Source organism: Tiliqua scincoides, chromosome 5 (genome assembly GCF_035046505.1).
Source record: "Tiliqua scincoides isolate rTilSci1 chromosome 5, rTilSci1.hap2, whole genome shotgun sequence".
Lineage (NCBI taxonomy): Eukaryota > Metazoa > Chordata > Lepidosauria > Squamata > Scincidae > Tiliqua > Tiliqua scincoides.
Genome location: NC_089825.1, coordinates 24,392,340 through 24,415,702, shown reverse-complemented (window position 1 = coordinate 24,415,702; position 23,363 = coordinate 24,392,340). Strand labels below are relative to the sequence as shown.

General features: G+C 42.3%; 1 protein-coding gene across 1 annotated transcript in view; it reads right to left on the bottom strand.

The window, feature by feature from the left end:
- ADAM22 (ADAM metallopeptidase domain 22) overlaps nucleotides 1–23,363 on the bottom strand; it is a 142,979-nt gene that overhangs the window by 6,680 nt on the left and 112,936 nt on the right. Inside the window, exons 25-31 of the mRNA XM_066629123.1 lie at nucleotides 23,183–23,288; nucleotides 20,596–20,686; nucleotides 19,324–19,341; nucleotides 17,155–17,349; nucleotides 13,265–13,365; nucleotides 11,588–11,654; nucleotides 6,555–6,641 (exon numbers count right to left, since the gene is read on the bottom strand). Of these exons, the coding sequence (XP_066485220.1) occupies nucleotides 6,555–6,641; nucleotides 11,588–11,654; nucleotides 13,265–13,365; nucleotides 17,155–17,349; nucleotides 19,324–19,341; nucleotides 20,596–20,686; nucleotides 23,183–23,288 (665 nt within the window). The remainder of the gene's footprint in view (nucleotides 1–6,554; nucleotides 6,642–11,587; nucleotides 11,655–13,264; nucleotides 13,366–17,154; nucleotides 17,350–19,323; nucleotides 19,342–20,595; nucleotides 20,687–23,182; nucleotides 23,289–23,363) is intronic.

Here is a 23,363-nt window from a genome sequence, read left to right as displayed (position 1 = left end):
CAAATTCAATAAACCCAGTCAGTCTCCTCTCCTACCTCCAACCTGCACTCCTTCAAAACCCACAAACCCTTTCTGCCTCAGGTGCTCTTATATCCCTGAAGGCCCTATTGCCTTCCAGTGGCTGCAGCTGTGCAGCACACTCTGCTGAATGCCCAGGCCTTACCCTTAAAGGAGCCACTGCTGACACCACATCTACCTCCTCGCCAGTTCTTCCGTGATTCCAATACAAATGAACAAGTGGAAAGTCCAACCACAACTTGAATTCTCAAGACACAACAAACCTCTGGATTTATGGTGAGAACCAAGCCTTACCTGGGGCTTGTGCAATAAGCAAACTCTGGCATTCTGACCAAGGAGACAGTTTTTTTCTTTGTGATGGGGGGGGGGGGCTTACATTCAGATGCTGGATGAGGTGAGTGAAAGCGCCCCTCCCCTGCTGTGTGAGTGTGTGGGGGGGGGCAGAGCATCTGTGTGTGTAAGAGAAGGGGGCAGCCTGTGTGTGTGAGAGAGGGGGGAAAGTGTGTTGCAGAGAAGTTGTGATGCTCCAGGCTTGGGGTGGGGGGAAAGAGAAGCTGTGATGCTCCAGGCTTTGGGGGGGGGGAGAGAGAGAGGCTGTGATGCTCCAGATTTGGGGGGTGGAAGAGAGAAGCTGTGATGCTCCAGGCTTGGGGTGGGGGGGAAAGAGAGGCTGTGATGCTCCAGGCTTGGGGGGGGGGAGAGAGAGAGGCTTTCCTGGGAGTAAGCCCCCCTGACTCTAATGGGACTTACTTCAGAGTAGGCATGCACAGGATTGGGCATCGAGACTGCCAACCCATCCACGCTTTCCTGGGAGTGAGCCCCAGTGACTCTGTGACTTACTTCTGAATAGACAAGCGGGCTTGGGCAGACTGCCACCCCACCCACGCTTTCCTGGGAGTGAGTCCCACTGACTCTGAGACTTACTTCTGAGTAGCCTCTGACTGCCCGGGGAAGCAGAGCAGAGCAAGCGGGCAGGGGGCGGGGCCAGGGAAGGGGCGGATTTTTTTTTTTTTTGCTGCAGTATTCGCTCCATAAGAGGCACACACTTCCCCCCCCTTTTTTGGGGGGGGGAAAGTGCGTCTTATGGAGCGAAAAATACGGTACTACTGTCATTTCTGAAATGGAGTGAAGCCAATAGTACACAAAACTGCTTGTGTTTTGTTAACAAAGCCTCTCAGCAAGTGCATATTACTTAAGAGTTACAACTTTCAATTATCTCACGGTATTTCTCACACAAATTTATTGGAATGTGTAGGCCCAAGGTGCTCCAAGTAGGACTGTTCTCCAGCTGATACTATTAATGAACAGACAATAAATCAAGAGACTGTACCATGCTTTGTACGTTGGTTAATAATAGTTATTGGGGGTTTTCTAACTCCACGTCCACAAATAAATTAAAGTAAGTAGGTAAGCAGCACTTTCAAGTAATCTTTAACAAAAATAAAATCTATCACAACATCGAACCATTCCAAACTGGAAGCACTATCACTTCATGGTCCTCAGTCACTTTTGAAAAGGTGGAAAAGTAAATTATCCACCTATAATAAGGGTTTTAAAGTTTAATCCTGTACTCCAGATACACCAGCATAGCATACATCCTGTACACCACATACACCAGTACATCCATAGCCCCACTGGCATAGAAGTGTGCCCACCACTAGCATGTGTGCCATGGACACTGGCACAAAACCAGAAAAAGGCCATTCCAATGTAGCTTGGATGCCGGTACAACTCTGCTTGGTGAAGATGTGAAAACAGGGAAGACATTGGGGTGTGACAAGGAGGGGTCGACATACACCATATTCCAAGCATTGTTTGAACGACAGGCACCCGCTCCCCAACACTGGAAATATACTACGCCAGTGACAATGCTGGCATAGGTGATTTAGCCAATACAGAACAATGGTGGAAAAACACCCAAAAATCTCATCTCCCGCTACCCCTGCCTTGTCCACTTTCCTACAACAAAGCATAGGATAGAGACTACATTTGGTAGCCAATCACAGCACAATAACCCTAGTATAGAAACCCCAGTCAGGGAGACTACAGCTCAGATGAGAAAATACAAAGTCCATGACAGACCATTGAACTAACTGGTGCAGCCAGGCCTGTTATTTGGATAACTTGCAATGGCACAGCAGACCTGCTGGGAGATGATGACCAACACCACTTGCCAGCTTGTGTGTCTCTTTCAGATGCTACTGTATCACTGATACTATTCAATAAAAACCTTGACTGGATCACATTTGTGCTGTTTGTGTTAGCAGATAGGGATCCCTTCTCCCCACCCTAGTTTTTTTTCCCGTTTTTTTTCAGCTGGGCTCCCGGTGGGACTCTTCAGTGGGGAATGACCTTTCTGTTCTCAGGGTCTCCATCAACAACTCATTGGACTCCAAGAGTAGAAGACATTCGTCTATGATCAGGTGCCCCTGTTCTCAGTTGTCATGATATTTGGCAGTCAGTTGCAGGTAGGCTGGGAGGGCAGCAGTCTGACGGCCACGTACCAGTAATGAAGTAAAGGGCATTGGGCATGTGTGGGTATGGCTAGATGGGTGAGCTGTTGCAGTAGGTACCCAGAGTCACACGCTAGCCCAATGATTGGCCAATGAGGTGCTCTCTCTGATAGGCTCATGTGCTACAGTCTCCCAGTCAGGTGTGCCTATGTGCGGAGATGCAAGGTGTTCAATGCCAGATGAAGTGGTCTTCACCTATCTTCTCCTGGGACTGGGTGGTTAGAGGAAGCTGTCAGCTTTCTGGAGTGACTGCTGTGAGTTCTAGACCTGTCTCCCCCTCTTCTGTTGTCCCTGCTATGGATATTTCTGGTCAGTCACGCAAAAGGGAAGTGCCTTGCTGGTTAGGGAATGTTCCTGGGCTGGGCTGGAACTCATTCTTGCCTGGCTTCCAGACTGAGTCTTTTTGCAGTGAGCTATCAGAACTGTGCTTTGTCTGCATGATGTTGAGGATCCACTTATGATTTCTCCGAGTCAGTCCCCTGGCAAACAGGTTCTTTCCAGTTGGTGAATGCCCCCATAGGGACTCAAATCCTTGCCATGCAGAGACTTGTACATTTGCTTTACAGGGCTGCTTTCTACCAAGGGAGCTCTCTTTCCACTCTTGCTCCACTCAAAAAGGTATTCCTTGAATATGCATGTAGGTTTGAGTGGTGTAAGGAGACTTGAACCCAGGGTGTGGGGATTCTGAGCAGTTTGTTGCTTTTGCCCCTTTGCTTCTGATGCCATAATAGTTCTTATAGGGGTGGGGGTGCTGTAGCAGATTCTATGTGTATGTGTGTGTGTGTATGGTGTCATGGGATATCTCCCCATGGTTGGAGGTGGTGCCTGTGGCTGTGTTGCTCATTCTTAGTGGCTGGCAGGAGGGTGTCCCCCAGCAACGGCCACTCATTGTACCTGTCTCTGCCTGGTTCACCCTGGTGGCACTGCTCTGGGGCTTTGTGGGTGCCATGATTGACTCCCTGGACATCACACAGATGGTATGCCAACATCAGTAGGCTGCTCCATGAACAAGAGGCAGTGTTGGGGATTCCATGAATGTTGTCAGCATTACTGGGAAACACTGTGCCAGCATGACATTGCCTGGATGGGCTTAGGATATGGCCTTGGTGGACCATCAGGGTGTACCTGAATAAGATTGGGTTGTTTAAGAGTATGGCATTCCCAGTGAAGTGCTTAAGAACAATATGGACATAGATATCTGCATTGGCCACACTTCTCAATTTTATTAATTCCAATTTGAGTAATGTTGGCTCCATTTTTAAGAAATGTGACTGAAACTTGCCTTTGATCTTCAGGTCGTTGAGTCTAATAGACTTCTTGGTAAAAGTGTATGTTGACCATACTTGAGGAGCATTATGTTTAATTAATTTAAATGTTATTTAGTTAAATGCTTGTTACGGAAGAAGGAGGATAAAGGCCAAGATTATTCTACAACCAACCCATTGTCTTTGTTCATTGGGTAAACAAATAAACAAATATAAAGAAAGTGGGGCTATATTATTATCATCACTTATTTATTCAGAATACTTTTATGCCACTTTTTCAGTTTAACATTTGTGCCACTGAAAGTGGCTGACATCAAAAATTAAGCCGTTTCTGCCCAACGCTGAATATATGCAACAGGGATCAAATGTGTACACCTGTGGGCTGGGCAGAAATGGGTTAAAAAAATAAGCACAGAAAAATAATAAAAGCACAAGCAAACAAGCTGCAAACAGAAATACAAAACTAAAAGTTACAAGAGAAGAGAGACATCGAAGTCAACCAATGTCAAGCTAAAGGCCTGATTAAACAAGAAAGTTGCAATGTGATGGCAGAATGTCATCCAGAAGGATCCCTTAAGATAGTTTTACCACTGCTGAAGTATATTACTTATTAACCTGTAGCATATAATTGTGTTGCAATTTTGTCCTTTTAGAATGTTATTACCAGCGCCTTAGTTCAGGGGACCCAAACTCCGGCCTGAAGGCCACAAGAATATTCATTCTGGGTGCAGTGCAGTGGTAGTGAAACCTTACTATTCCACCCTGCAACTACCAGTTCTCATGCCGGATCGTTGCAGACCTTCACACTGGGGAGCAGCTTCTGCTGCTTTCCACCCCAGAAGGTTCTGTGCCCTGATTTCCTGGGTAAGTGGCTCCCCAATGCGAGGCTCTGCAACGCTCTGCTGCAAAAACTGGTGGTTGAGGGGTGGAATGGTAAGGCTTTGCCACTGCTGCATCTGAAATGAATATTCCACGGGATTCGGGTGCATGGGATTCGGCATGTAGGCTGGAGTTTGGAGGCATTTGCCTTAGTCCATCCAAAATTTAGCCAGGTATTATGTACAGTTTTTCTGGAATAAAAATATACCCAGGTGGAATTTTGACCCCAGTGAATCAAAAGAATGGACATGGAATACTTCTACAAAGCCTCTAACAAAGACAAACAAGGACTTATTCAGGCAGGATTGCTTTGTGCAGTTCTATAGGGTCAAATGTTGCAAATTTTATAGCAGAGAGCTTTTGCTTTTGGGGGGGGGGATAGTGCTTAAAAGGTGAGTTTTCTGTTTGTTCCAGAATTTATACAGTCATTTTACGGAACGGCAAGAAGTATTACAGCCCACTCCTATGCGCAAAACCCACTTGTGCATCACCATCACTGCAGCCACTTTGATGTGTCTGCAACTCACTGGTGATGGCGTAGCAGTTGGCAAGTCCTGCATTGGCAGCAACAGGCTGTAGACCAGCTCTTGGTGGTGGGGGAAGATCTCAGTGGCAGTGGTATCCATGGAATCTTATGCCCCAACCCACGCCCAATATGCCCCCCCTTCAGCCTATAAGAAATAAGTAAAACATTTCTTTACTTACCTCTCCTGGCCAGCCTAGATCCCAGTCAGCCTATAGCATGCAGCAAACGCTGCTTCAGTGGTGCTGCATGCTGTGGGTTTGCAGAGGATAGGATTGGGGCATTACTAGCTTTAAAAATGTTGCCACATTTGTGAATGAATGCACGTGGCGTTTGCCTAACTTGTACAACCTGTTACCTATTTTCCTGTCTTGTTTCAGGAAACATGGGGAACCAGTTCAACGTTGGCAGAAAGTAAATACATGTAGAAAATAAAACTAAAGGTTCCCTCCAGTTACGGAAAAGGTTGCAAAGGCTGGTCAAAGCAACTGAAAAAAGTACCAACAAAACATTTTTGGGCTACAAATACAGAAATCAGCTGTGATTTGGACACCTATTTTTAGTGCCATCTTATAACAGGTTGAATTGCTCAAATACTTGTTTTAAAGACACATCTCTTGGGGTGTTTAACATGCTTCTGTCACAAATGGGATTTCTGATTTTAGCAACCATTTTTGTTTGTGTTTTGAATTGTTACATTTTGTTGTGGCCCTTGGCTGAAACAAATAGAATCAAACCGAATGCAGGGTTTCTTATTCACAAAATACATCTTTCTTTGCTTGCTATAAAAAACAGTGAATTCTTCCCAGCAGGTTATACTAACCTCTAATGGATATGCCAGGGATATGCTCCAAAAGCAAGTTCTCTTGCTTCTTTCTGTCCTTTAAGACACTCAAATTATTTCATTCCTGTTTTATCACCAAAATTGTACTATCTGCTGTGATTATTATTTTCTCTAAAGGCAGCAGGTAGACTAAACAAGTTGTGAAACTTGTTTCAGTACACTAAATTCTAGTTATTTAGGTTAATGTGACTTGATTAGTGGTAGACATCAATCATGCCCATAAAACACTACTTGGCACCAAATGAAGAGAAAGCTATTAACAGCTACAGATGGTGATGGGAAGTGCATGCACTATGAATGTCCTTTTCACATGGCTTCATCAAAACATTCAGAAAATAATTGCAATTGCACAATGAAGCCCAAAAAAGACATCAAAAGGCAGCAAACGAGGAAGGGCCCTTGGCGCCTACAATAAACCACTTGTATTGGCAGATACAAGATAGGAGTCCCATCATATCTGAAATATGCTGGGACAGCTCTCAAAGGTGATAGAGAATTAATTTACAAAATACCTAAAGTAGGGTCCTTCAGTGTTTTTATTCACATCTTCTACCCACTTAGCTACATTATAGTCTCTTTTGAACCATGGATTTAAATACCTGCAAAAAGCAATGGAAGGAACTGAGAAAGCAGAAGAATAGAGAAATATCTGAGAACACACAGTACAAGCTCAGACAGGATGTTTTCATCCCCAGGTGCCAGGAATTATGTTACATCAATCCATGTGGATGTTGGGCAAAGAAAATCAGAGCCACAGGGTTAAAAATGAATTCCCCAGGAAATTAATTAAGCTTACATTTCAACGTATTTTCCTTAAAGCAAATGCATTTGTGTATGTCAGACCTGATAGCCTTGAAAGCACTAACTCTTAAATCTCTAAAATAGATCTCAGTTTAAATGCAGACAGACTTTGGACATTATTTAATGCACTGGTGGAGCAGAGGGAAAGGAACTAGGAGTGCCTCTACTTGCACTTGCTGCACCATGTCCAAAGGGGAAAGCAACGCAGCTCCTCAATGAGATGGGGAAGTCTCTAGCCTTCCTGTTTCACAGGAACTGCACTGCAGCTGTTCTGATATGGCAAGCTCTATGTGCAGAGATGCGCCACATATTTTACTTTCTCCATGTCACTGCAAGCAGACAGGGAAAAAAGTCTGTGGTAGCATGCAGAAATGTTCCAGAGATGTTGCTCCATTTAAAAAATTGTGTGTGTGTGTAAGTGAGAAAGAGAGAGATTGAGGGTAAAATAATAATAACTGAAAGCAAACTATCTCTAGGTTTGGGGGTTATTTAAGGATGGACAAAAAAAGTATAGTGGCAGAGCCTGACACTGAAGAGAAAACTTGATTAGCAAAATGCCACCTTTTCAACAAACAAAAATAATAATAAATAATAAACAGCATGTTACCCTTTTAACTGGAGTGATATACTGATATAAACCATACTGCATGGATTAAAGATGAATTATTCAAATCGCCTTCCAATTCAGCATAACAGCAGATTACCAAACTGGGTTTCTAAACTAGGACCCATTTCAGATGCCCCACAGAAATATTCTTCACCTGCTGGGGAACCAGAGCTAACCCTCATAAAGGTGTGTGTCGTTCCTCTTTTCCTTTCCTTAGAAATGACTCCAGTCTCTGTTTATCAATATACCACACATCACTTGCCCCTTTTCCACTAGGCTGCCATGTTTTGCATCAATCTCAGAAGCATTTTTTCTTGTGCTGAATGAAATTTGTATCCTCAGTATAAACAAAATCAAACAAGGCTGATTCTGGCTCCAGTCCAGTACACATTTATCTGGTAGCAAGCCCCAGTGAATGTAATGGAACTTCGGTCCAAGTAAACATGCACAGGACTGCATTGTTATATAATAATTACATGCTAATTACATAGTTTGCTTTCAACTGTATGCACTTGCCCTTCCATCTCCCTGCTGTCATTGCATAAGCACAGGCACAGCTCAAGTTTTCTACCAGCCACAATTGTTTCTAATTAGTCTTATTTAACGAGTGAAAACTAGGAGTGCTTTATGTTTTCCATCTCAGTTCCTAATTAAAAAGTAAAAGTTAAAAGCATAGCTGCAAGACAAATCGCTAGCAAAAGCAGTGGACTTATGGCAGGACATTAGGCACTAATTCATATTTTGCAATTTTAGTAGGTTCGTGCAAGAATAAAGGCCAAACCTTTAACCTACACTTTTTATTGGAAAGGTTCATTTGGTAACCATGAAGCACTCCTGATCTGGATTTTATAATGAAAAAAGAGAAAGTTATTACTTCAAGAAAACATGCAATTCTTATACAACACAGTGTTCAGGGTTTTGTTTCTGTTTTTTTAGTACCAATTGCATATTGTTTGACTTCTGTTCCTTCCAATCAATCTGCAGTGGTATTTTAACATCATTCCAGGTTGCAGAATTAAATCAGGAAAGAGTGATCCCTGTGGGGTAACTGTGCATCAGTCTTCATTGATATACTGTATAACTCGTTCAGTCAAATGGTAAAACTTTGCTCGAAATAAAACAAGTTTTTATGCCTAAAACTAAACCAATGGCTCGATTTGGCTTATAGTGCAGCATGCAGCAATGCAGGAGGCTCCAGGTTCAAGAGTGAAAAAATTGCACAACAGGCCAGCAAGGAAGAGGATTTGGCTAGCACTGACATCAGCAGAAGAACCTGCAAGCAATTCAAGGCGGTTTTTGCCACAGTGAAAATTCTGGGAGGGAACTTTCAATGGGATAAAAATGGCTGCCCCAAATGGAAGGGCTGTTGGAACTGACCTGTGATCCCGATTCCCTGTCTGGGGGTGGTGAGAACCCCCTTGGCTTATGCCTTGGGTCGGGATTTGGTTGGTTTGGGGAAGCCCAGGCTCAGAAGCATGGGATACCCTGCTGCAAAAACACAATATATAATAGAAAAAAAATCTAAGCCAAAGTTTATATCATTTATAACAATGAGGAAGATGCACACCTAGAGGCAAGGTTAGTACAAATTAACAAAGAAAGCCAGTATTGGCTACCTGGGAAGGAATTCACAGGGACATGCTTTAACACATGCTCCTTACTGAAACTTGTCATAGATTCAGTTTTCATAGATAAGACCATTATTCCATCTAAGCACATATTTCTATTTGATAAAGATGCCTGGACCACCCATGTTTTATCTCTGCAGCACTACAAGGTTAAAACACATTACACGGGGCTATTTGAAAACAAGCTGAAAAAAGATTACCCCCGTAGAAAACTATCTTTCACCAACAGAAATTCTCTTAAGACTATCTGATTCAAGCTAAATGAGCATTTCATCTGCTTTGGAACTCTGATCTTTGGGAGTCAATGTGGTACTGAACTTATGCATTACAACATTCATTTAATCAAATCCTTCGAAAGGATCAAGGAGTATTTTCATTGCAAACACTGGGGGTGTGTGTGTGTGTAGAAACAACCTGTTTGCTTCTGTAGCACAATTTGCAACAGCCTTCAACTGCTGCTGGGAAATGGTTGATGCATCCATGTGGTCAAAATGTCTACTTCACAGAGACGTGGAAGAGTCATTAACACCTACCAGTTTTTTTTTCCAAAATTGAGACCAATTTCTTTGGCTCATTTTGGAGTCAGGTGTGGCACTGCGCCCAGATTGCAGGATGTAATGACCACATACTCATACACAATGTGTGTATATGCATGTTGTTAGTTTGACACCAATAACATACATTTTTGTATGTGCAAATACAGGCGGACCTGGGTATCCGCAGATTCGTGGTGTCTGCAGGGGGTCTGAAACAGAAGGGGGCACGCCTGTACTAAATTTATTCACAGATAGATGGCACCACATAAACAAAGTAAATAATTCTAGAAAACCTTAGTAATAGGTACCACTCTAGAAGAGCTCTTACCATTGAATAGTCTATGCTCCACCAGTGGTGATTCACAATATGGTAAGAAGTCACACTACCATGGTGACCATGCCACCTGCCTCAAAACTACAGAGAGTGGATATTATTGGGGCAGTGGTGCACAAGGTGTAGCTGTGCAGCTGCTGCCCATTCAACAAAGCAGTTTGGGGGAGGAGGGTGGAAAACTGCCCACACTGTGTAAAGCTGAATTCTCTGGGGGTAGTGTTGCTACTTGCAAAAGTGGTACCCACAAAAGGTGGAACTCAGAATATTGTGCTTGCAAATCAAAACTGAAAAGCCCTGATCTAGGCAAATTTCAGGTAAATTAACACAGAGAAAAGCACATCCCATTTACAATAAAAAAAAGTTCCTGCACTCCTGACAATTTTTCTTATCTGTAACAGAAAGCAATGTTATTCTTGTAGTCATATCCAAAATTAGGGAGAACTCAGATAACAGAAGTTAAAGCATAGGGGTTTTATTTATTAAATAAAAGGGCCGCATATTTGGTAAATATCTTCTCTGAGACATTAAGTAACCCTGGAATGTACCAAATGATAATGTGCCCTGATAATGTGTCCTTCACAGGTATCAGAATGTTAAAGGATAAAATGGCTCATTTGAAAACATTTTGACTGAATTCTATACTAGCATTCCTGGCTAATCTTACCTACTGTGAGATAACATTAAACATCCACTTCCATTGCGAATAAAATAGATATTCTCAGTCAAATCAGAACCACCAGTGACTCATGGAGGCTTTGCATGCAGGTTACCAGGCTGCAATCCGTTGGTGTTGGGAACAGAGTAGCACACAGAGGAATGGGGCTTTAGCACCATAAGGTAGGCTGGCTGGTGCTTCCAAAGGCCAAGTTCTATTAAGTTGGACTATCTTAATAGAAAGCCCAGGAGATATAAGGCAGGACTTCCTGTAGGGAAATTTCTAACAATGTCATGTTTCATTTTTTTCCTGCAAACTTTAACAATTTTTTCCAGGTGAATTGTTCCCTAAGACTTCACTTTTGTGCCTGAACCTTTTGGACAGAAATATTCATATGTTGTCCTCATATTTCTAAATAACAAAGATGTTTCCCTTTCAGGGGAAAAAAAAGTACCTACCCAGACTTGGAAGCTCTAAAATCCTGCCCTGTTCCTCAAGAGATGGCTGTTTGCAATCCATCAAGGAATACCGAAGTTCTGGAGACTTTCTAAATAAAATATTCTAAATACAATTGTGCTGCTAGTTTTAAATGACATTTAGCCCAAAAACAGAGGGGTGTGTGTGTGTTTCCTCACAATGTGGACACAGAATAGAAGGGAGACCATTTTGAAAAATTCCCACTGAGTTGGTATGCACTCAAAAATAAACATATAAAAACATATATGCTTTGTAAAACACAAATACCTCTAAGGGATGGTAACAAGTGGTTAGTATTGTTCTAAGGAGCTTGGGGTGGTAGCATTGAAAAGAAATACAGGGTAAAAAGAAAAATCTATTACCGCATCTTTTTCCAGTCAGTGCTTTCAAACAAGATGAAGGTAATATCTGAAGTGTCCTAAACAAAAACTTAATTGGAAGGAACTGAAATAGAATTAGCTGAACAGATATTTTTGTTTGCATTTTCAGGAAGAAGGTCAAACTTACTCAGTTGAGTTAGACCGCGGCCTAAATCTTTTCCCTTTGACTTTCTTTCTGTTGCCTCCTATATTACCTGAAATAAACCAAAGTACAAGATAGTTCTAACCATACCTTGGACCTTACGGAAGCAGTACCCTAGAAGTTTTTGATTGTTATTCTCTTTCTTTCTCCCCATCCTTCCCACAAAACAAAATACACACATGACCCACAAAGTTTCTCTCTGACTTCCCTTTCTTATCTTCTTCACATTCATGCTTTCAAAATGAAGTTACAATATAGGAAAAGCTCTAAATCACTCAGCATTTGATCATGGCTCAGTGCAGGACGAAAGAGAACTTAACCATAAGTTGACCTAGTGTGTACGCAGAGTACATTTAAGAATACAGGGTGGCCCTCAATATCTGCAGGGGTTCCATTCCCAGAACCCCCGTGGATACAGAAATCCGTGGATGATTGAATTCTCGGTTTTTGGGCCCCTAAACCCTCCAAATTGATCTGAGCTGTGGTCCAGTTGCATTCAGAGGGCCTTCTGAGGCCTCCGAAAGGCTGAAAATCACTACTTCTGGCTGTGCTTCCATCACTTCCAGAGGGTTCAAGTTGGACTCACCCATGGGTTCAGAACCCACGGGTGATCAAATCCACAGGTTCCAAATCTGCAGGTAATGTGGGCCGCCTATACAGACACCCTTTGCCTTACATGAGAGTGATGTTCCAGGGTCAGTGCATAAAGCTAAAATTCCATATATATTACACTGAAAATCACTTACAACTGGAAAATACGTACAGTCGCTTTAAAAAGGGAGTCAGGGGCAGAAACTGAGGAAATAGCTCTGACTTTAAACTCACTCTCAGGCACGTATTTAGTAAGTGGAATCATCTTCACTGTTAAAACTGTTGTTCTTCTCTGAGGTGTCTGTTGTTTGCAAACCATATGTAGTTGAATTCACGCAAGTCAACTGTGCATAAGATGAGGTGACTATATGTGGAGTAACAATATGAGATGTGTTCACACAGCTCAAAATATATAGTGTTACAGGGGCAATAATTTCTTGTGGCTCAAGAGTGAATAATAATGGTCCAGTGATTCCACAGCTCAGGAACACACACTCCTTCCCTCTTGTAATGTTTAGCCATGCCTTTACATTACATTTGGACTGACATTAACCTTAATTGCCCCTTTATCAATAACTTGAAACCAGGTTCCGAAATGGATTAAAAACTTAAAATGGGTTCCCAAACCCTGGTTAAGAGGAGGTATGAGCACACATAAAACGTACACATGGCACCTTAAATCATGGTTGAGAAAAATATAGTAATGGGAAATCCACTCTGGCTGAGAGGAGAGGGGAGAAGGGGGACACATGTTCCTGATGATGGCTCCCAGTTAGCAACTGCTGCAGCCCCAATCCATATTAAGCTCTCCCCTCCCACCACAGTTGCTTTTACAAGAAGAAAATTACTGAACGCTAGGAGTTCTGATCTTAGAGTTTCAATGTAACACGCAGTCTGGCCTTTTGAGCTGCAAAGATTTGGTCACTGGATCACCACTGGTGCCTTTAAAACTTGCATTGGAGATTTGGCTGAATTCTGGTGGCTGAATTTTCCAGGATTCCATACAGATTCATGACACCCTCAGCTCTGTAGTGGTGCAAAATGCACCACTGATACAATTTTTACTCTTACCTTGCCATGAGTTACTTCGTGGTCTCCCATTCTGACAGATGTCCGAAAGATTCTTTGCATCTTGCATTCTTTCACTCCATGAATGAGATAATCCGTTTGACCTAGAGTAAACAGCAAGGTTTAAATTGGATTGTTGGCTTTGGCAAATCAAGCTTTTAACAATGCCATTAGACATTTTAGGTTGTAGGGAAGAGAAAACTTAAAAGGTCTGTCTACAGTACCTGAAAGGTTTGCCTAAAGTAATTGTCTAAAAACATTGTTTTGTTTTTTTTAATTTTCAAGCGTCTTCCTGCAACTAGTGTACGTTTGTGCAAATTGATTCATACCCCTATCCTAGGAAGGGCCTACAGCACAGGATCTTACAATCTACTGCCGTAAGTCCTCTTACAGCACTACAAAAGGTACGCTGTTGTCATACGCAGTAGCAAGAGGCCCTGCATTCATGCCAGCAGCTCCTGGACACCACGCCAGAGCAGGTAATGTAGCAGAGGATGTTCAGAGAGATCAGGGCAGGGAGCAGGTCGAACTGTGAGTGGTTCAGGGATGGGAGCAGGAGGATCTTGGAGGTAGCAGTGCACACCAAGATCTCCCTTCTTGGCTTGGACCTGCCCCCAGTCCCCTCGGACTTACTCCAGTAAAAGAGCTAGCATAGGTCCAAGGAGACCCATTGGAGGCCAGGTGGCTTACAGAGAGGTAAGGCCACTGAGGCACAGTTGGTGTCTTTAAGAGCTGGCTGACGGTGTTCAGAAAGAAAATGAGAAAGAAACATTCACCTGGCAAAACTGCACCTTGGTCTTCTCATTCTGCTTTCCTACTTGGTGGTTAGCTGGATAAGGAGGACAGGTTGTTCTGAAGGCAAAGGGATTTTTCCTCTACCAGACTGAGGTTTTTTCTCCTGTTCCAACTCCCCAGAACAATGCTGGTTTGTAAAAGACCAGTTCTCCTCTGCAAAATGTGATATGCCATTTTGTGTGGCCTGGCCGCTGTCACAAGCAGCAAGTGGCCAAGTCTGAGCACCAGGGGATCAGGGACACCCACCAGTGCCTGTAAGGCAGTGCTGGTCAAAACTGTTAAACAAAGGCTTTGTGAAGGTAATTTGCATGGTTGAAGCTAAGCAAGTATTTCTGTAAGATATGGACAAGGTAAGTATGTTGCAGGTCACTGACAAGAGTTTGGAACATCGTATGTTCCAGTGTAGACAGACCTCAGGAATTGCATAACATTGTACAATTAAAACAAAAAACAAAAAACAACAACAAGTGACTGAAATGAGGAATAAATGGAAATACGGGGAGCGGAGAGAGAGATATACAGCATAAAACCATGAACTTTAAGCAATACCCATTTTAAAAGTCAAACAACTTTTTTTTTTTTTTTTAAGGAATGAAACTTTGCTCCATTGTGCAGATCTAAAACCAACAGAAATCAAAATCTTTGGAAACTAATCTTCCAAAGGTATTCTTTAGATTTGGCTATTAGAGAAGTTGATGACTGTATCATTTTAAGATGATTCTCCCAAAAATGTTAATTCTTTCACAAGCACAAATTTTTAGCCAACTATCTCTAAGCTATTTTTCAACTAGAAAATTTGCCATGTAAAAATAAACAGGTAGAAAATCATTCAAGGGATTAACCAGACACTTGCATCAACATGATATAAACTGCTTTATATATGCATCATATAATTTCTCAATCCATAACTTTCAATGGACAAAAATCTCTTCTAATTTTTCTGAATTTCTTCTTTGAAAATAACTGGAACAGTGAAACATGTGAATAGTCTAAACAAACTGAAGATCACAGCTGGAGTAACTGAGGTCCATTCATTAATTATATTATTTACGTGGTTTCTCTTGTAAATCATACTGAAATGCTGTTTAAGATGCATTATAATTAAGGTCTCACTGTTCAAGCAAAAACGTTATGGATCAAAGTGATCTTGTTAACTGTTTGTGAACAATTAAGAGATGAAGTTATCTTTTTTTAAAATGGTGTATATGCCTTTTTCAACAAATGGAGCAACAGGTTGTCAGCACACAAAACAAAGGAACGAAGAATCACTCAACCTATGACATTAGTATGTAGCAGTGACACATGGCATGCACACAATCTAGAGCTTAGCAAGGCCATGCACCCAGACCCATGTCTCCAGCCATACACAAACCTCCAGATTTATAACTATGTGTGTACACACTGAGCATTTCCTTTCATAGAGCAGGAAAAGACACCTCTGCTCACTTGGGGCTTGGAGGCGTTTCCAGGAGACACTGAACTGAGTATTAAATTGAGCAGAATCCAGGAGGTGAAGTTTTGATGGCCTGATCCATAATAAAGCAACCCACACTGGTAACCAGTATAGCCACATGAGTGCACCATCACATGGGAAGTTATTTGTGCAAAGTAGCTTCTTATGTAGTTTGCCCTACAACTTTGACCAAAATGCATGGGAAGGCACTAACAAAAGCAGTGTCCGTCTTGACGCAATACCCATGTGGACAGAGTTAAACGGCTACCTACATTGGTCACTATATTCATAAATCAAGTCTTCATTGCTTCTTCAGTAAAGAGAGATAAGTGCAAAACTGGAAATGCCAGGTTAGGTAAGCTACTATCAACAAAAAGCACAACAAGCTAAGAATAAAATTAAGCACATACGTTGTACAATTTATAGTAATCCATTAATTTTATAACTGTTAATGAAACTATGACAACTTCCCCATTCTTTGATTACTTGATCATAATTATAAAATGTATAGTAGTTGAGAAGAATTTTTGCTACAGGGGTTTGTTGGTTATGAATCAGTATACATCCTGAGCATCAAAATGCAGTGAATCCTTGATTCAACAAACCTCAGTTTAATAGACTTCGGATTTAAAATAACAGAAATGCTGTAACTTCTACTACAGTAAAACTAATCATATATGTTTTGCACAGGTACATCTCCATTGACTTTTGTGCATTCAAATTTAATGGACTTTCAAATTTAAGGGACAACTCTTCCCTCCCATTAGTCTGTTAAATTAGGATTCACTGTAAGTCACTTCCAAGCAGAGGGAGATGAAAATCCATTAAGGAGCCAATCTGTGTCCACTCACTTGTGGGTACATCTTACTGAACTCAGTAGGGCTTATTTCCAAATAAATATGGACAGGGTGGCCAAAATGCTGCGTCCATTACCTAACAGTATGCTAGCTTTCAACATTACTGCTCCTGCAACCTGGATTCAAAAAAGAAGGGGGAAATGGAAAGGAAGAGGGAGAGATGTGTGAAGGAGAGGAAAGTGGTGGCCAAGTCACTTTAGCCCACTGGGTGCCAAAACTTTGACCTGCAGCCTGTATTCAGCATCTGTTGCGATCCTTCCCCTGGGTGAATGGAACTTACGTTTCCTCTGGAGAGCCACTTCTCTGCACCTCCAGTCAACCCCAACCTTCACGACTGCCAGCCACTTATGGTTCCATTGTCCCAGTAGGCTTTCTGGGCAGATGTGGATTTCTGGGCAGACGTGGTTGGCTGGCATGAAGACTGGAGGTGATTGGAGGTGCACAGAAGAGGCTCCCTGGCAGAATGATAAGTGCTGTTCGCGCCGGGGAGGGATTTTCTGGCATGCAGTGACCTCCAAACAATCTAGTCTTCTCTCCTCTACATTTCCTCTTCTGCTCCATTCCCTTTTTCCGTTTCAAAGTCAAGGAGCAGGAGGAAGAGAGTTGTGAGTGCCTCTACTAACCCACTGCTTGAGTCGGACTCACAGAAGGACAGCCCGGTCGAACTACGTAACCTAAAAAAATTGTTATCTGATTTTAGTAATTAAAAAGAGGCTGCAAATAATCAGTAATCAAAGACTGAGGGAATCACAAGACAATCCACAAAGGAAGGAAGGAAGTACTCAAACCTGCTGCAAAACAATGAAAGGTTCTGACTAATGGAATAATGTGTGATGGAACAGGTAGAAATCTGAAAATGCGACAGAAAAGCAGACCTCTTCTTAGAACTAGATGCAGAGTTTGTGCTGACTCCAGGAGGCAAGTCGCTATAAAAGGAGTCGGCCTCACCAGGCTTTTTTACATAATCCCCCTGAGGAATTTGTCTAAAGCATAATGAACATTTTCAAGTCAGAAACAAAAAACACACATGTATACCATATATATATACACACATAGAGAGAAAGAGAGGGGAGAGGGGAAGAGAGAGCACCAGAAAAAAAAGACTTTGTCACCTAATCATGTAAATAGGAGACTCAAAACTAGAGAACAAAATCAGTTCTATATTATCTTGTAATAAAGGAACGCAATCATTTAGATACTGAAAACGAATTAGGAGAGGCACCTGCAGTACTGAGCAAGTTGCCCTTAATTTGTCTAACAGTAACAACTAGGGAGTAGAGTCCATAATTACTGCACTCTGTTGACAGAAAGCACACCTAACCCCTCTTCATTGCCCCATCTTTCTTTCTTTAACTTCGTCCTGGCATCAGTAAAGAATCCTTTGTGACACTGATAGGCCTTGAGGACCACAAACCACTTCCAGCTATGGATACTGCAAGCGCCCTACCAAGGCGGCTCAAAATATTGAACTCCCATGTTCAAATGTTCATGTGCAGAATCAAGATGAGCCTGAGTGAGTTCCCAAAATTCAAACACTGAGACTGGACTGCTGGCAAAGCTTCTCTTTCATTTGAACCTTCTCAACCAGCAGATGCTCACAAAGATCTGACCTGCTGTGGGATGTTCATTCCTTTGCAAAGAGATAGACCTGCTGGTCTGCAAAGGCTCAATCTTTTGTGAACTGTTCTTTTGGAATGTGTACAGAAGCTTGAGTCGATTTCAAGCTGAAACACAGGGATGCTCATGCATCCCTACTTTCAGCTATGGCTTATTAGGCTAAATTTGGATAGTAACCACACAGAACTTTCTCCATCCACCAGCAAGAGATCCAGCCATGGAATGACTTGCTTGTTTTGTTTTTTGAGAAATGCACCAAGAAAAGATCTTTGTATATAAACTCTTTTCCAACTAATTTGGCTTCGTACATACACTCTTAGCCAAGCCAGTATATTTGTCCCCTTTTCAAAGCATATAAGTACATACAAAGGGAGGAGGGAATTCAGATTTTTGTCAATACTAATTTGAATCTTGAGGGGGGATTCAGAGTTTTTCATTATCAAGCTTAAATTTTAAAAATGCAGTTTAATTGGATTTACTTGATCTCTCTCTGTAATCAAAGTACACAGGTACAATGCTGAAAGAGATAGCATTGTCTTCCATTAGTATAATATAGTTAAAATTTTCTCCTTCTGAGGCTTTTTTTGAAAGATGCTACTTTCCACTTACAGCTAAGCCAAAACTTTTTTTAAGAGAGACTGGGGGGCGGGGAGAGGAGAATTAATAATCCACCCCACCTACCTTTCTTACAGCCACCTGTTTTATAGTCCCATAAGTGACTGTAGCATCCCCAGTTTCTGTTAGGTGACTTTTTCTTTCCAACCTACAAGAGTTCAGAGTGAAGATGTGTATCTTTGCCCTCACTCTGATCTTGTGGGTACAAAACATAAAAGGACACGAACCAATAGCCAACAATGCAGTTGCATGTGGCTGCTTGAATTCGTTCCATTGCTTCCCACTGGATGTCAACAACAGACACACTTTGGTTTTAAAAAGGCAAAGTCCATAGACAAAGTCATTTGAAAATGTTTGGGCAAGCAATGTCATATTGCAGTGATACTTTAGTTGTTTCTGAAGATAAATTTCAACACTGTGCCTACAGAGAAAGTAAAGTCATAACAGAAAAAATAATTGTAGAATTAAAAAAATAGAGTACAGGAATCTTATGACAGAATACACTAACATTACATAGGGATGAGCCATTTAAATAAATGGAATAGCTGGAAGGAACACAAAGACCTTGCAATTAATGTGAATGGGAAAACATGCTTCCTAAGTTCCTAAGTACACCCTGATTTCATACTATTTTTTTTCCAAATACGTATATCCCCCAGGAAAATAATAGAGATCACCGTTTCAAGCCTTCTGAGACAATGAAGCCACACTGCTTTTTCACATACCTCTGTCTTCGATAGTTTCTTACAAGAGGAGGGAAGAGAGATAAAGAGTGAGTTACCACTTTGTAGTTGGTTTCGCTCTGTTATAAAAAGAGGGTTAGATCCTCAGAACTATGAGCGGGCTTCCACTCGCAGAACGGGGTTTTCCCACCTCCTCCTTCTCACTGCAACTCCTTGAGCTTCCTAAAGAGCAGCTCCTGATGATCAGGAAACACATGGAATATGGCTACAGCTGGAGGAGGACATCAGGACCCACTTGTGCATGAATGGAAATGCCACTCACTCATGCAAATAGCCCTTAGGATCCAATCCCAGAGGTATCAAATGACTGCATCAAATGTATGAAAGGGGGGAAAAAAATCAAACCACCCTGCCGCCATGGGCAAAAGGTGGGAGAGAGAAAAAGAAATAAACAAATTGGGGTAAACAAATTTGCACCCTTAGCACCCTCACTTTCTTGAGCCTGCATAGTTCAAAACAGAAACTGTTTGTCTATGGAATTTGTCATCTTCTGAACCCTATAGTTGGCCTACGTAGAGATGAGCTGAGAATTATTTTCAGATGAGGTTATTTACGGTGCAAGCCTATGCATGTCTACTTAGAAGTAAGTCCTATTGAATTTAATGGAACTTAGTGCTAGGTACACATGTATAGGATTGCAGTCTTAGAAGCCTAGAAAGGTTTTTCCCCAAGGCAAATAACATGCGTGGCGCGCCCAATTCAGAAAGGGAGTGACTCCCCATGAGGTAGGCTTAAAGCCTCTTTACTCCCCCAGCCCCATCCTGATCTGTGTCAGCCCTAAAATCCCCAGTATCAGTGCTATTTACCAAAGAAAAAACAAGCATGCCATGGCCAATGACATGATAACTATCACGTCTGGTTTGGCCCTTAGGCAGGCACACTTAAATACAAATGAACAAGTACTTTTTAAAAGACACAAACAATTTAGCAGATAACAGATGATTAATATCTGAAGCAGGCTATTGCATTAAAGAATGTTGTTTTCATTGTGAGAAGTGGACAGTAAAGCGAGTAGTGCCTTATCCAACTTCCCGAAAGGAATTAACCAGGTAACTATTTGCACAGAGAAAAACTGGAAAGATGTTAAAATTTGAGTGACTGCATCTGTCCTTCACTCATCAAGCCTCCCTTGACCAACGAAACCACATTTAACATTCACTTTTAGCTAAGGTAGTTGATCAAATATATCGCAGCCTCTCAGCAGTTAAAGCAGATGACATTTTTAGACTATTGAAAACAATGTAAATGACTTACTTGTAACCCCATGCCGTTATGGCCAAAATCAGAGCCAACACTAAAATGGTACCAGCAATAGCACCTATAATAATGTTTGTGCTAGTGACACCTGGATAAAAACAAACAGAATCCAAGAACACAATGTTGGGGAGGGGATTAAAAGCACACATCAAGTCACAAAACTTCAGCTTTCTAAATCTGTGTTGCTTTCTAAATGTTGCTGTCCAGTGGTGTTGCTAGAGAGGTGAGGGCTGCACTGGGTGACACGCACAAGGGGTGACACCACTACAGGCCAAAATTTCAAAAATCTTGGTATTTTCAAATTACACCATCATGTTATTCATCAATGCAAGGAAACAGTGTTAAAATATCTGCATGTGATCAAAAGTTATAGCCCCCCAAAAAGACAATGGTACATCACCACACCACTTCCTGGGGCATTGCCCTGCCCACTGAATGGAAGGAGGTCCATCATGGGAGTGACACACTGGTCTCTCACACCAATGACAAAACCCTAGTGATGTCACTGTTGCTTTCTAAAATTGTGTTGCTTTCTACAGGTATAAAAGTTAAAAATCATCTTCCTAGGACTTCTGTGGCAGCAAAGAACATTTTTAAATGTTTATAAAGCATCACACATGGTCCAAGACAGTACATAAGAACATAAGAACAGCCCCACTGGATCAGGCCATAGGCCCATCTAGTCCAGCTTCCTGTATTTCACAGCGGCCCACCAAATGCCCCAGGGAGCACACCAGATAACAAGAGACCTCATCCTGGTGCCCTCCCTTGCATCTGGCATTCTGACATTCTGACAGTGAGTTGGATGCTAGACCTATGGTCCGTTGGGCTCAGGCAAGTTTCTCCCTTTGTATATATGCAAAGTTTCCCTCTCATCCTCATTTCTTCTGAAACAACAGGGGCTATCATAACTAGAGGCAGAATGGTAAGTCACTCAGAGATGTCTGTTACAAAATATTCTTGAGAGGCTCAGTGGACTGGTTTGGCACAACCTAGAGTCCATGCATTCACTGTTTGTCTTCCCCTCCTAATGAGAGAGGTATGAGAATCATGGATGGATTAGCCTTCCTTTGAGTAGTAAATTGGACCCGATTACTTCAGGGCAACTCTATGACTAGATCTCCCCATCTTTCTTCATAAATGTATGAATATAAGAAGTGACCTGCTGGATCAGGCCTAGGGCTCATCTAATACTGCTTCCTGTAACTCAGAGTGGCCCACCAGATGCCTCAGAGCACACAAGACCAAAAGATACCTGCATCTCACTGCCACTCCCCCGCATCTGGCATTCTTTTTACATACCCCAACAAAGACACCAGCCTGCACTTGGGTTTAACCTGGGCCACTTTATTAAACATAAGTGACCTATTTGGTAATGCATGAACCTACTGAACGCACCTTTCCTCCCTTGCCAGCCTGTGGTAGGCAAAAGAACTGCCATCCATAGCCTACCCTCCCTCATGATGAGCAGCCAGCTAATCTCAGACTGTATGCACTCATCATGACTTGTAACCTGTGATGGTTGCAAAGAACAACTCCCACAACTCTTTGTAATGAGACCACATAATGGCAGACTCACTGAATTATACTTTGCGCCAACAGGAGCATCCCTCTCAAGGCAAAGAACAGCCAATCAGGGTGGTTGTGGGGCTCCAGATTGGGATCATAGCAAGGCAGAATTAAAATCCCACCCCTACGTCAATGTGATTCAATTCAGGTCCTCCAAGCACCTTTTCATTTATGGCCCAATCCTATCCCCCCTCCTAGCTGCCAGAATTAGCATTCTGATGGTGGGGTTTGCTTTATAGCTGTTATAAATGATGCAGCAACTGTTACCCTGCACATCCCTGATCTTGTCTGAACTTGGAAGCTAAGCAGGGTCAGGCCTGGTTAGTACTTGGATGGGAGACCACTTGGGAATACCAGGTGCTCTAGGCTTATACCATAGTCTTTTGAGACTGAAGGTTGCCAACCATGTGTTATAAATGGCCTTATGGAATTGCATGGAGCTATACAATTCTGTTCCACCGCCAGAGAGGCTGCGGAGGCATCAAGTGAAGTGGCAGGATCTGGAGTGGCCATGGCTGCCACTATGTGGAGGGGGCAGAGGGTGGGAGGAGAGGTGGTAAAACTGGGCGGAGAGGGAAGGAATGGGGGCTAGGAGCGGTGGGAGGGGTGGATCCTGCAGCAATGGTGTCTTCAGTTGGTTCCCTCCTTTTTGTGGCTGCCCATCCGTTTCTTCACCTTGGACTTGCGCCAGCTATAATGAATGTGCACAGGTCAGAGGAGACCCACTGGCTGTTGAGGGGCTTACAGTGGGGTAAGGGAAACATTCTTTTAGCACGGTTGCATCAGCAGGGGAGGGGGAGGACTGGGCTGTTAGTAAAGAAAAGCATGAGGGCCATTTCCTCGTTTTAATGTAACATATAACTTGGCACTAGCAAATCTACAATAAATGTATTAGTCTTTAAGGTGTCACAAGACCTTATGGTTTCTACAATATGTTGGGGTGAGAGGCAGTGCACTTCTGATTGCAAACAAGTTATTATTTCATTAACATATTACTACAAAACATACAAATCACCTGGGCCATGCAAGTGGTCATCAAGTGGATGTCTTTTCACTGAGATGTTGCAGTCTACACCTGACCATAACTGATCACAGACACACTGTTTTTCATTACTGCAAACCTGTATAAACATATGCCAAGTTTTTAAAAAATTACATTATCTTCAGATTAAAATAAATTGTTATTACAAGTTTAT